General features: G+C 42.2%; 1 protein-coding gene across 7 annotated transcripts in view; it reads right to left on the reverse strand.

Moving 5' to 3' along the window:
• Positions 1-8,397, reverse strand: part of LOC136433443 (alpha-actinin-like) — a 40,322-nt gene extending 31,925 nt beyond the window's left edge. For 5 of the 7 annotated variants that reach the window (XM_066425662.1, XM_066425661.1, XM_066425660.1 and 2 more), the window contains exon 1: positions 8,077-8,396. In XM_066425662.1, the coding sequence (XP_066281759.1) occupies positions 8,077-8,187 (111 nt within the window). In that variant the 5' untranslated portion in view covers positions 8,188-8,396. Of the gene's footprint in view, positions 1-8,076 lie in introns of all 7 variants that reach the window. The other 2 variants (XM_066425665.1, XM_066425664.1) reach the window with 1 other exon arrangement.
• Positions 8,398-12,895: the final 4,498 nt, after the last annotated feature.

The raw sequence follows: 12,895 nt of genomic DNA on the forward strand, positions 1-12,895 counted from the left end.
TCGGCGATCATCTGGTAAATGTTGTTGTTGTCCTTGTTGTCCTTGTTTTGTGTCTATTTTTCCGCTAGACATTGTCACTTGGTGCGGTAAATGTCCCTCTTTCGGTGACATTTCCCCAGTTTGGCCTGCACCTCCTCTCTCCCCCAGATTGCGATGAGGACCCTGGTCTCCTCGTCGCGCCATCTGCCACCAGCTGAAGTTACTGACGGAGTTTTATTCTTCTTCTTGGGCATTGTTGACGATGAAAAGTTGTTGTTGTTGTAAAAGAGCGATCTGACGTGCGGATTGGGTTTGTTTTCCCGCGCGATGCGAACTATGACCCCACGTACCCGCATGTATGACCTCCCACCCCCGGAACCAGCCGAAATCTCCGCCGATCGCGATGGAATGAATCGTAGTTGTGTTCACACTCAAAATTTGATAGGATTGGATTGGATCCGATCGCGATTAATCCAATCAAACTACCTCCGGAGGTAGTTACAATCCAATCGCGATTGGATCGTTTTGGATCGTTCCAATCGCGATTGGGAGCGTTCACACTGAAAAAATCAATCGCGATCGGATCGATTCAATCGCGATTATACTTCAATCGCGATTGAAAAAAATGAGTGTGAACGGGGTCTAAGTGGGGTTTTTGACCTTGTCAGTTATAGCATTTTGCAGTACTTCCTGCTGTTATGAGCCATCAATTTTGAATGGTTGGAGCGAAAGTTATGCTCAATCAGGAATCTTGCTTGCTTTTTTCATACATCCAACTTGATCATCAATCAAGCCAGAGTTTTGCTACTGGATTATGAGTACTATTATAATAAGAAAAATATCTTAAAAGTAAGTTTTGATACAGAAAAAGGTGTTAACAAGGTCCACCAAGATGCAATCCATGTATCTATGTAATTTGACATTGGTAGGAACATTTTGAAAGGCATACAATAACAACTTCATTAAAATGTGTGCAAAAGAAACAGCTTCTCAGGACCCTCCCCCTTCTAAACCAACATATTAGGACTACATGCAGTGGTAGAAATACTTTTTTTCAGTGTTCTGCAATATTGCAGAATGTCAAAAATTTTTTCTGCAATTTGAAAATATTTTCTGCAAATACACATGCCTCCATACTACAACCTTCTCAACTTAATAATGCCTACTTACTTACATTATATCTAGAGCTTTGCAACATTGCTGTAATTCTTTATTCTCTAACTCTATCTTTGATTATCACTAGCAAAGTTTTTAAGAGGAATAACATGCATGTGTGTGAAAAATGTTCAAATTAATAGCGAAAATTGCAACAGCAAAAGTATATTTATTCAATATCAATCAAATCAAATATTCGTTTGATCATTTCAGTATGTGTATCAAAATTAAAAACAAATTCAACAGCCTCCCTGATAAGGAGGACAAGGGAATTATATTCTTGCTAAAAATACGTGTCCTGATGCTATTGATAAATAAGATCGCACGACCTGTGACACAGCCACGGCCCACAGAAAACATGACAAAAACCGAGAAAAAAATGTAAAATTCAAAATAAAATGCCTTTGCGCAAACCTTGGCCTCTGTGTAGTTTTTTGTATAAATCTGAAACATTGATATCGGTTTCAAACATCGGACTCCGACTTCGGACATTCGGGAAGACTCCAGAGACGGCTCGGCGATGTTAGTTTTTCACGTGGGTGCCCCCCTCCCCACTGTGTCGGCACAGGAGAAAATGTTCCGCCTTTTCTCACAAGGCGGTGCTCAATATCTATCCGAGTAGTTCTCAACTTCATCGCTGCCATCTGGACTTCAAGGACCACGGGGTAATGTAGTGGCCACCGTTTCGTTCCTTCTGTCGTCGCGCCCATGCCCCGAGTTTCGGCTCTGACGAAATCGCATGCTTGCGACATACTCACTCTAGAAACATCCGGGAATTGTTTTCCCGACTTTTGCCGACCCCGAGATCGTGACCGCGGAGATTTGCGAGGGTTGACGGAAATGCACGAATTTGACATTTTCTCACATGATTCGTCCCCGAAGTTTTCACGGAAAGTGTCGAAACCCCCCGAAAAAAACTGACCTCAAGTAGCACCAGGCAGTCGGAACGCACCGAAACGCCGCCATCTTGCGCGGCGCTGTGGGCTTCAGTTTATTTACAGCGCCGCTAGTTTGCTTAGTACTAGTAAGTCTACTTAATCTCCTGAATTGGGAGCCAATGATTCCCGAGTCTTATTTTTCTTCTTCTGCAAAATTGCAGATTGTTTAATTTTTCTTCTGCAATCTTGAAAATCTTTATGCAATTTGCAGATTGCAGACGGGTATTTCGAACGCTGACATGTAATACCAAAAATAATAATACCATATCACCCCCCCAAAAGAAAATTTTAGAAGCTTTGATTGAACTTTGGAGTGATGTAAATAATCTAACACGCCCCCTTGTATTCATTGCTCTTCATGTGTACATGCATAAACACAAGTCAGCCCCAGGATAGATACATTTTTCATGGCAACAATGACATTAAAGTTCAGAAAGATAGTCCAAAGGTTAGAAGGTGAAAGACACTGTGTTCTTTGACATACCTAACAAGTCTCTGCAAAATGGTATACTGTCTTTACAAAGTTGTTAATTCAAAACTGATGATCATAGTTCTTCAGACACTTTCATCCTGTAATAAACTTTTCCGATCATCCCCTCCTTGTCTTTGTGCTGATAAGCAGACAAGGAAGTAAAGCTAGATCTAAGCTGCCCCTGCTACAGCCTGACAATGGCCATGAACTCATGGCCGGCCTGCAGTCCACAGATAACACCCTCACAAGAACGGAGGGCCTGCTGAGACTGTCCTTTGAAAACAAAGCCTGTGCAGATGTAGCAGTGATACTTTGTTTTCCAGTGTTTCGGCACTGGCTCAGACACACAAATGTAACAACAAGACGCAAGGCCAGCCCTGCCTATCTGTCTGTTTGCACCATGTGTGCTTCCTTCCTGCTGCTGTTTGGTGCCGACTTCCCACATGGAGGAACCCAGAGACTTCCTTCCACTCTCCCTCACCATAAATACCCAGACCCATCCCTCCCTCCTCTTATTTCTATCTACCACATCTATACTATTAATAGATACAATAGGGTTATACCATCACACAGGGGCAATAGGACATGGCTTCATAGGTATCAAATATCACCAATAGGTCTACAGCAAGAGGGTGTATCTTACACAAGAATTTGAAATACTCAAATAGTTCCACATATAAACGTACAACACCCTTAGTACGCCAAATGCAAAATAGCCAGGCCTTGCTTGCAATACCATTTTACATGTGTTGGCAGTTTGTAAACAGTGTGTATTTAGGTTAGTTGATATGAGCTCATGTCTATGCTAAATTTGTACAAGGTTAGCAAACATTTCCCCCTTTGTACACCAAGTGGAAACTTGTTTATAAAGGGACAAAGTTTAACACAATGACCACAAAGTTTGCAAAGGACATGAGCTTTAATTTCTATAATCATGAATTGGATACATGCATCGTGAATTAAAAGATATAAACACCTGGTTCACAAATAAGTGTCATTAGAGTCTTATGAGCTTTATCCTCCAATTTCTCTCCTCCAATTTCTCAAGTATGTTGTCAAGAATGTCAAATGTCAAGTCATACTATTGCAGACAGTGGAACAGTCTATGCAGTGTTTTGGGGAGAGCTCCATATTGATTCAAGTTAACCAGTGTTGACATGAGCCCAAAACTAATAATACTGATAGAATACAGCAAACAAAGTTAACTCTGAAATGAACTTGACCGGTCCCAAACCATCTTGAAGCAATTGGGATAATTCTTTCAATAAGGCCAAAGTTTGAATCTGCCTTGGGTAAGATCTCAAATACAATCAAAGAAAACAAGTTATGTGCCAAGAACTGCCAGCTTAACTTGGGCACACAGAAATTTTAAATAACCTACGTAATTATAGGGAGGGGGTCATGCCTCCAGTTCGTGGCCAATTGGTAAACCAAGTGCGAGGAGTGAAATGCAACATAAGCCATCTAGAATAAGGTGCAAGTGCTTCTTATTTTTGTAAAATCTGATGGACAGTCTGGACAGTGCAGTTTCTCTGACAATATACAGGAACATAGCAAGATCTTTGATCTAAAAACACATCTGTTGAAAGGGCATTTCATATCATTCAACCAACTTTCTGCTGAATGAAGCCCAGCCATTTGCAATAAAAGGGGTACCGGGCAATGACTCTTGGAGTTGTACCAACATTCCAGCTGTCACCTTGGGTTTGAAATGTTCCTTGCCTTGGAATATCCAGACTCTGGGTTGGAGGGGGATCTTGAGAAAAACTGAAACTTTGCTATTCCAAAGAAAAGTTGTCATCTTCTATTGTAATTACTAATTGTGACAAATGTTCTGTCTATTACATGTATGTCCCTGCAGCTCAGCCTTTTTAGTGTAATATCTTAATGACTAATCAATATTATTATTCAGGTCTTCAATGTGACATGCTAATTGTGCTTCACACTTGACTGGCACAGTGGCCTTGGTTAAAGTATGTTTTAGCTCATTATCATAACACCCTCATCATTGTTACATACATTCACTATCTAAGTTCCACAAGAAAATATTTGCAAGAGCTCAACCCAACTTCTTTAGGTGCCCAAGAATGGGAAATGGGCTCAGCTCTTTAGGTGAGTCAGTGCAAACAGACCTTCCACTTATTTTGAATATCCACAAATTCCTTGACTAGAAATAGTGGTAAAGTGTTCTGAAATATCTGGCTGTGTTTCTCTTTGTGGCCCTGAAATACCAGGTCGACATATGATCTTTCTGTAACACAAGCCATCAAGTCTAGTGATTAGAACTATTGTCACAGGTGAGGTGGCAATCATGCCTTATATGGGCATGGAAAAGATGCACAGGCCTATGACTGAGTGAGTATGACTCAGTACTTTTACTTTGATCATGATTTCCTGTTTGATCTAACATTCTTACTCACGTTATTCTTACTGGAAGTTGGCAGACGGAGCCTTAGACGCAGGAACTCACAGATCAAAGCTTCCTTTTAAACCAATCCCAACATACTGGCAGTTTTGCCAGGCCATTTATTCCATAGTTTTCATTCATCTTTTACGGTCTTCCTTTTGTGGATTATCCTGCCATATGGTGATAAGAGGTAATCAAGATGCACATATTTGTAGATGGGGAAAAAATTATGATGGCAGAACAATCACCACATAGCTGTATCTTTTCAAACCAGCAGGGACAATGGCACCAGACAGGTTCTACTATCTATACAATCATGGCCATTAATTTCCAATCTGTGTAAATATTCAATGGTGTCTTCTGTTCTTCAATAGGAATGGGCCACACCCACATTGTTATGCCAGGGAAAATGCAGTGCTGCATAGTAGACCATACCAACCAATCTTACATGCTAAATGCTACTGCTGCAGTACTGTGACAAATGTGAAGACAGGGATACTTTGCAAACCTCATCAAGCATTGCATGTTTGTCCTGTAGCAAAGAAAGGATACCTAAAGATTTGGTATGAAGAATCTCTCCAAGGTTGTTACCTAACAAAAGGCGATGGTGTCAAACAATGCTAATAATCTACAGAGCCACTCATTCTGGACCAACCAAAACACAATATCGAATTTTCAATGCTACTCTAGTTCCTACACTGGACAGGTCCCACCCCTTCCTTTACAAGGCAGTGTGCAGCAGAAGTGTCCAGGGGACCTGCTCCTAAGCTTGTTAGTTCAGTCTCATGTTTCACTACTACTACAGGATTCTTCTGACCTAACATTATAAGTTATAACAGTAAACTTTAATTTTACACCCAAAGATTTACTTTGGAGAAAACATGTGCAAGTTAGGTGGGATATCTCATCTGCAGAATTAATACTCCATGAATGACAGGAATTTACTGCACAACTGTTTTGCAAAGAAATTCCTTGTCAGTGGGCCCATTCTATCTCCTCGGCATGCTTCACTTAGCGTTACAGCTTCCCAAAGCCAACACAAGAACACAGAGATTCTTTCAGCCCACCCTCAAGCATACCATTGGCCTGGTATCACATGCAAAACTACAAAAGGGGGCCAAAATAAGTCAATATTTACTATGCAGCACAGTAAGTAGCCTCTCATCAGAAAGTGAGTGCATTTCTCATTGGCATTGCAGTGGCATTTCCCTTCCCATGACTGAGCAATTCCTGTTTTCTTCAGCAGATAGAAATAAAAAGCTTAAAACAAGTTGATACTTTGGTGTTGTGGATAAGTACTTCAAGGTTATCCTCTTCAGAATCACCTGTGCAGGTTTTGCCAAGACTGCTCTTGACACCCGATACACCAATCACAAAGGTGTGTCCCACGCTAGACGGCAAACATCCTAGCTGAAGTAAAGCCACTCTGCACAACAGAGAAACAACTTCTGATACTGCGTGTGAACTGGGAATGTGAACTCGTACTTTTTTCACCAGATTTACTACCACAAGGGGAAAGAACACATCTAGCAGGAAATTGCAATGTGAATTCCTCCTCAAACAAAGGCTACTTTGTTGTTGTCAATAAACCGTAAGGTTTCCCATCCTCTTTTGAATTTTACTGTTTGTTCCTTGTAATCATTAAAAAAATATGGGACAGACGAGGTTTCCCTCATGGGGCCAATGCTGGAAGATTTTCTTTTTCAAACAGGGACGTGAGAGAGGTTGCCCTCGCTGGTTTCCAACTGATTTCTTTGGCAGTGTTCTTTGGTTGGTGTGGTTTAAATACTTGGGGGACACATGGGTTGGAGATGGTGCCCATTTATGGTGATGGGCAATTCAATACCACTTGCAGAGTTTCCTTACAAGGGCCATCCCGTGCCGGAAGCCTCAAGACCAAGCTGCAGGGCACATGCTGCCCTTCCTAGCCCCTAAACGTGAGGAGATCCAAACATCTTTCCCTCCACACAGGCTGGATTCCCAAGCCAGCAGTTCCTCCTCACCGCATCTCAAACATTCCACAGGAATGACACCACGTACTTAGTAAATATTCGAACATGGAACTTGCACCAAAATTTAAACATGCTTGGCTGGCAAAGTGATGTGGGTCACGCCTCAAACGGGGTATAATTTCTTCAGGCAAACCATCAGACGTGCTTCTTGATTTGCCTGTCTTGTTTAGAACAAACAATGGACTGGTATGAGCTCGATTCCCCTCACTGGTTTGGTGACCCAACTCAGCAGTGGCGTGCACCCAACTGGAGTAATATTGTACCCTGTTCTATTTTTAATATGAAACCCAATCAAAAATATGTTGACATAGGCACTCTAAAACCCTGATCGTAATAGTAAAACTAGCTTGTAGGAAACTCAGGCTATTCTCATCAATTTTAAGAGGCACAGTATACTAAGGGCACCATTTCCCTATGAACTCACATGGGGTCTGTCCATTGCTAATAAAAGAGCATATCTGAGAAGTTTTGTCCATATACGTTACAAAGATTTGGTCATGCTGAGCAATGCTTTTTCAGAAACTGGAGATGTAGAACTAGTTACGTTAATTGTTTAATACCGTACAAAGGATCACCATCATAAATGTGTTTATCTAATTTGCGTTCTTTGGATGAAATCTGGCTGAGTTTTCTGGTACATACTATGTTGATATACCAAGAAGGGGAGGCGCATTTTCGGCATACCAGTTGATGACGTCAGCTTGGGAGCACTCATGACCGCCTTCCTTACCCCTTGTTGCTCATTTTCTCACCTGAAAGCTTCGCTATTGTATATTTGTAGGCACATACTGCACATACGAGGGGGCAAGTCAAGGCTCTATCAATGTTATGCACTTCCTAATTTGGAGCTGACCGTGCCGAATGTTTCTCGGAGCCAACTATGCGACTATTTTTAGTCACGCTACCCAAGTTGTTTGACTTTCAGCCATGTTGGCCGCTTCGATTTTCAAATTCAAAAGTACTACAAACGGTTGCACACACGGAAAATTCCAGACCAATGCACACATTAAAATCAAGCATCGAAATAAGCTAAAAGGCCACTAGATGTAGGCGTTTGCTTGCCTAAAGCTATGTTTTGCCCCTACGGACGGAGTTGGTTTGACCAGTACCGACCTTCCTCTGTTGGCGCTCCCAGGCGGGGTCGAGCAATCCTTCCCGCTCCCATTCGTCCTCCTGTCCCATGTAATCCTGCTGCGGGTCGTAATCATACTCGTACTCCGCCATGGTGGGCACTGTTTCGTACACCCTCAGCTACCAGGCAAAGTAAGGGTTGGCCAGCCCAGCGCGTACCGGCTCGGGACCAGGGTACGGCAGGCTCAAGCGTGGTGTTCGGCGGAAGAGACTCGGCGCTACTCGGTCCTGCGCGACGGGATGACCCCGCCAAGAAATAACAGACCCACGTGACCACCCAGAGCCCACAGCCCGACTGGGGAGAATCGGCGCGTTGATCAGGACCCTGAACACTGCATCAGCAGGAACTAACCACTGCGCAACCGTGCAAGGCGAAGTTCAAGGGTTTCAGAATGTCAAAATAGTAACAAATACATTTTTCCATTCATGATTTCTGCGGTTGGCTGTTATTTTTACAGTTGTATCAATGGCATAACGAATGCAACAAACTTTAAATTTTGCCAAATAAACAATTATTGGGCATTTATCTAGAAAATAGATCCCTTAAAATTGTTGAACAAAGTTATTTTGCCAAATAAACAATTGTCGGGATTTATTTAGAAAAGAATTAGATTCCGAAAATAAATTTTATTCGACAAAATAAGTTGGAAGATCAAGAGAATCATAAACAGGCCCGTGGGTGCTGATGACGTACGGCGCGTACATGTACTTTGTTATCCCAATGAGGTTTAAAATTAAACCTCATTGATTATCCATCATGAACGAATCTTTGGTGACACTTAAGCAAAGAGAGACAAGGTCAAGGTTCATGATTTGTCAAGTCAGTGAACATGCTCAGGTCAACAAGAGTGTGTTTATTGTGAAATGGTTCGCAGTTACAAAACGGACGATTGATCCATCATACTACACAACTTATCTAACTGCTCAGGTTTGAAAATAAGGTCAAACTGTCTCAAACATTTACCAGAATGACCGGACACATCTATAATGTTATGTAGTCTCAATTTCAAGTTAAGTGTTTAACGTCAAAACTCAAAGGAAAACTGATGACATGGCCGCTATAAGCTCAGTGGCCAGATTTTAAAGTGAAAGCTCTACCCAAACTGACAGCCATTTGGAATGTTCATGCCGTGACCGGTAACATAATATTTTCTGTGCTTTGATGCCAGAATTTGCAGATGGAAACGACGGCTCAACCTTGTAGAGCGAAATGTACAGAGACTGAGTCTGACCATCCTTGGTCTGACTTCGTTCCTGATCCTGAAGACTTGCGCTCATTCAGACTAACTGCATTTTATCGCTTCATGACGTCACCCTCGAGCACCCGACACATTTGATAACAATGTTACGAGCTCATATATACGTTTATGGTTACGTGTGAGTGTTTTGACAACTTCGAAGTGCAAAAGAGCCTGATGTTGCACGCCCGACTTTACGGCACACAAGTGGTTTAAAAGAAGTTTGAACTAATATGGATATCAAATTCAATATCACGCAAGCAACGGCTCTCGGAACCGACAACCATGAGTTGATTCCAGAGTATGGAGACAGGATACCCAATGCCGGACAATGTGAGGTCAAGGTGGTTTTGTTGGGCTGATTTAGAGGTTTACTGCCGGAATTCGAGCCTGGAGGACGCGCCAGCTTCCAAACTCAAGGTTGGCGCTCGAAACGGCAGAAACAATACATGATGGTCATGACGGGTTAGCTGTGCGAACATCATCTTAATTCTTCTTGTTTAAAGAGAGAAACACATTAAAGCTAAATCAAACTAAAACCCTAGCATTGTCCTTCTTCCATACCTTAGATCCTCCCAGGCAAACAGGATAATGATAGGACCACCGAAGTACAGTCCCCGGCTTTGGCCATCATTTTCTGCAAACGGTTTGCGGCAAAGCAACCGTGCACTCCTCGCGCTATTGACGACAACGGCCTCCCTTACTACCAATTGCTGATACCCCAATGTAAATAAAATCGATCGTGAACATTGAGCTGAGGCAGACGTAATATAATCGATTATTTCTCTTAGTACAACATACAACATTTTGACCGGCGATATCAGTTGGGCCGGGCGGATTCGATCCCATGTAAAACAATGAGTATGTTATTAATTCTGACGACAAACGAGCTCATTGTTTTCTCAGAAGAGATTCAAAGTGAAGCAGGTCTTTTCAGCTCATGCCAGACCATCCCACCAACAGCCATACGGCCCGCCTTCTAAATTTGTTGGCAGTTCCCGAAATAGTCCTTCACAGCACAGAATTTGATAAGGACTGCACCCTCATGCTTATTATAGTTTGTACATTTTCTGTGTGGTAGGGTGACTCGACTTGGGTTTCAAGTAAATGTCGCCTGGTCCAACAGTTATATGATGATGTCTTCAACAAAATAATAATAGATCCTGATTCGCAGCCAGAGATCGGCGAGGTAAGGGCCATGTAACATTCATGAAAGGTTGCGTCGGGATTACAGAAGAATAAATGGCAACGTAGAACAGTGTAATGTGGGTAATGCACAGAGTATGATCTTTGAGAAGTTGATATCGCATAGAGTCAGTCATACTTGGCCATACTGCACGCACACGCCCATGCATAATTTCAACCTTTACCACCAAGGTCGCGACGACGTAACTCGGCCTGAATTCCCGAGCCTGCTGTTTTTGGTTAGGCCTGTAGGGGGTCGATGACCCTGTCAAGGTTTCGATGGAAAATGCAGATAAGGCTAAGGGCGTGTACCTGTAGAATGAGCGAACTTAATGAGTCAACTCTCTTTCAGTTATATATCGTTCTATATATATAATACCTAACTTAAGTGTAATCCTGTAATTTGGGCGCGGCATTACAGATTCGAAAATGTTTCGGAGGGTCATGGTAACTTGGTGCCACCTGGCGACGTTGGCAAAAGCTGCAATACCAAGGAGGTTAAATAAGCATTTTGAATACGTTTTTGTGTCCAAAATGTAATAGCAAGCAGAAGAAAATCAAATGTACAAGGCCGATGTTACAGTGCTGTCTGGTATTTTGTTTATGTCTACTGATTTATTATTACTGACAGATTCTGACCATTTACTGTACAGTGAGAAGTAGTTGAATGTCTAAGTGATGTCAAAATGAATAAGTGTGGCAATTAAAAATTATTGCCATAGCGAAGGTGTCTGGATTGATCTTACTTCACTGTAAGGAAAGTACCAACGTAGCACTCTAGATCTTAGTTCTGCCATAATATTGTGCAAAACGCACTAAGAAATCAGAAAGGCATCTGCCAAGCAGATATAGAAAGGCACCATGTAACTCGAGGAGTTCCAAGCATATGTGGAAAGGCCGGAGTACACTCCCGTTGTAGTGTCTTTTTTCTCTGGCATTGTTGGATAGGTGGAGTGAGAAACTAGGCCGGAAGTTTAGAAAATCGGTTTGCTGGGGCTCCTATGATCGTTTTGGTTGTTATTCTAGCTCTGTAGGATGTGTTTTCGAGGAGCTACTGTTGTTTTTCCGACACCGCACCCCTCCCCGTAAGGCGTTCAGTGTAGACTGCCCGAGCGGTAACCCAAGTTATTTATCGTTCCGTTTAAAACTTTGCCTTTCTTTATATGCTTGGACCTCCTAAAGTTTTGGTTTTCACAGAGGTTTTTTGGTGGGAGGCATGATGTTCAGCACGTTCTTGTGATAATAGGTTAACTGTGATGTGCAAACCCTTTTCAAAGCTAGAATACTAGATTCGGTGAACTCCCTGACACACTCCGGACAGTACGAAATCGGACACCACGTAAAAGTAGGTCATCTCTCATCGACAGCAGAGTGCCTGGATGCCAGACGTGCTAATGAGGTATCAAGTGACAGGAGGGCATCCACAGAGTTGGCCGGACGGATTCCTGAAATTCCTGTGGAATTCTGGGAATTCTTGCAAATCGGGCGTAAGACATACTATTAAGCTCGCCCCTAAGGCTTCGCTAAAAACAACTGAATACACCTTCATGTTCACATAGTGTATGTAACGATGTGTGAAATGATGCATTATAAATAAAGATGATTAAGACTGTTACAGTCAATATGGAGCTGGATCAATTTGAGAAAATTACTCTTTAGATATGAATTGAACAGCATTCCATCTATTTGGACAATTTGTATAACGTTACATGATGTAATAAGGGAAAATGGGTTTCTTGATAAAAGAGTAGGTGTGCATCATGCATGTGTATCATCAGGTAAATTGTAACGTACAAACCTCATAGTTGTTACATGTCCATGGGTCTGAACAGTTACATGTCCATGGTACTGAACAGTACATGTCCATGGTCCTGAGCAGTACATGTCCATGGTCCTGAACAGTACATGTTCATGGTCCTGAACAGTACATGTCCATGGTACTGAACAGTTCATATCCCTGGTCCTGAACAGCACATGTCCATGGTCCTGAACAGTACATGTCCATGGTACTGAACAGTACATGTCCATGGTCCTGAACAGTACATGTCCATGGTCCTGAACAGTACATGTCCATGGTCATGAACAGTACATGTCCATGGTCATGAACAGTACATGTCCATGGTCCTGAACAGTACATGTTTATGGTACTGAATAGTCACATGTCCATGGTACTGAACAGTTATATGCCCATGGCACTGAATAGTTACATGTCCAGGGTACTGAACAGTACATGCCCATGGTACTGAAGTTATGTGACCATGGTCCTGAACAGTTTCATGTCCATGGTCCTGAACAATTATATGTCCATGGTCCTGAACCGCTACATGTAATGTTATCTGTATTGATATAGTCGGTTTAACTAAAAGGACACATTAATG

This window comes from Branchiostoma lanceolatum, chromosome 4 (assembly GCF_035083965.1).
Source record: "Branchiostoma lanceolatum isolate klBraLanc5 chromosome 4, klBraLanc5.hap2, whole genome shotgun sequence".
NCBI classification, from domain to species: Eukaryota; Metazoa; Chordata; class Leptocardii; order Amphioxiformes; family Branchiostomatidae; genus Branchiostoma; species Branchiostoma lanceolatum.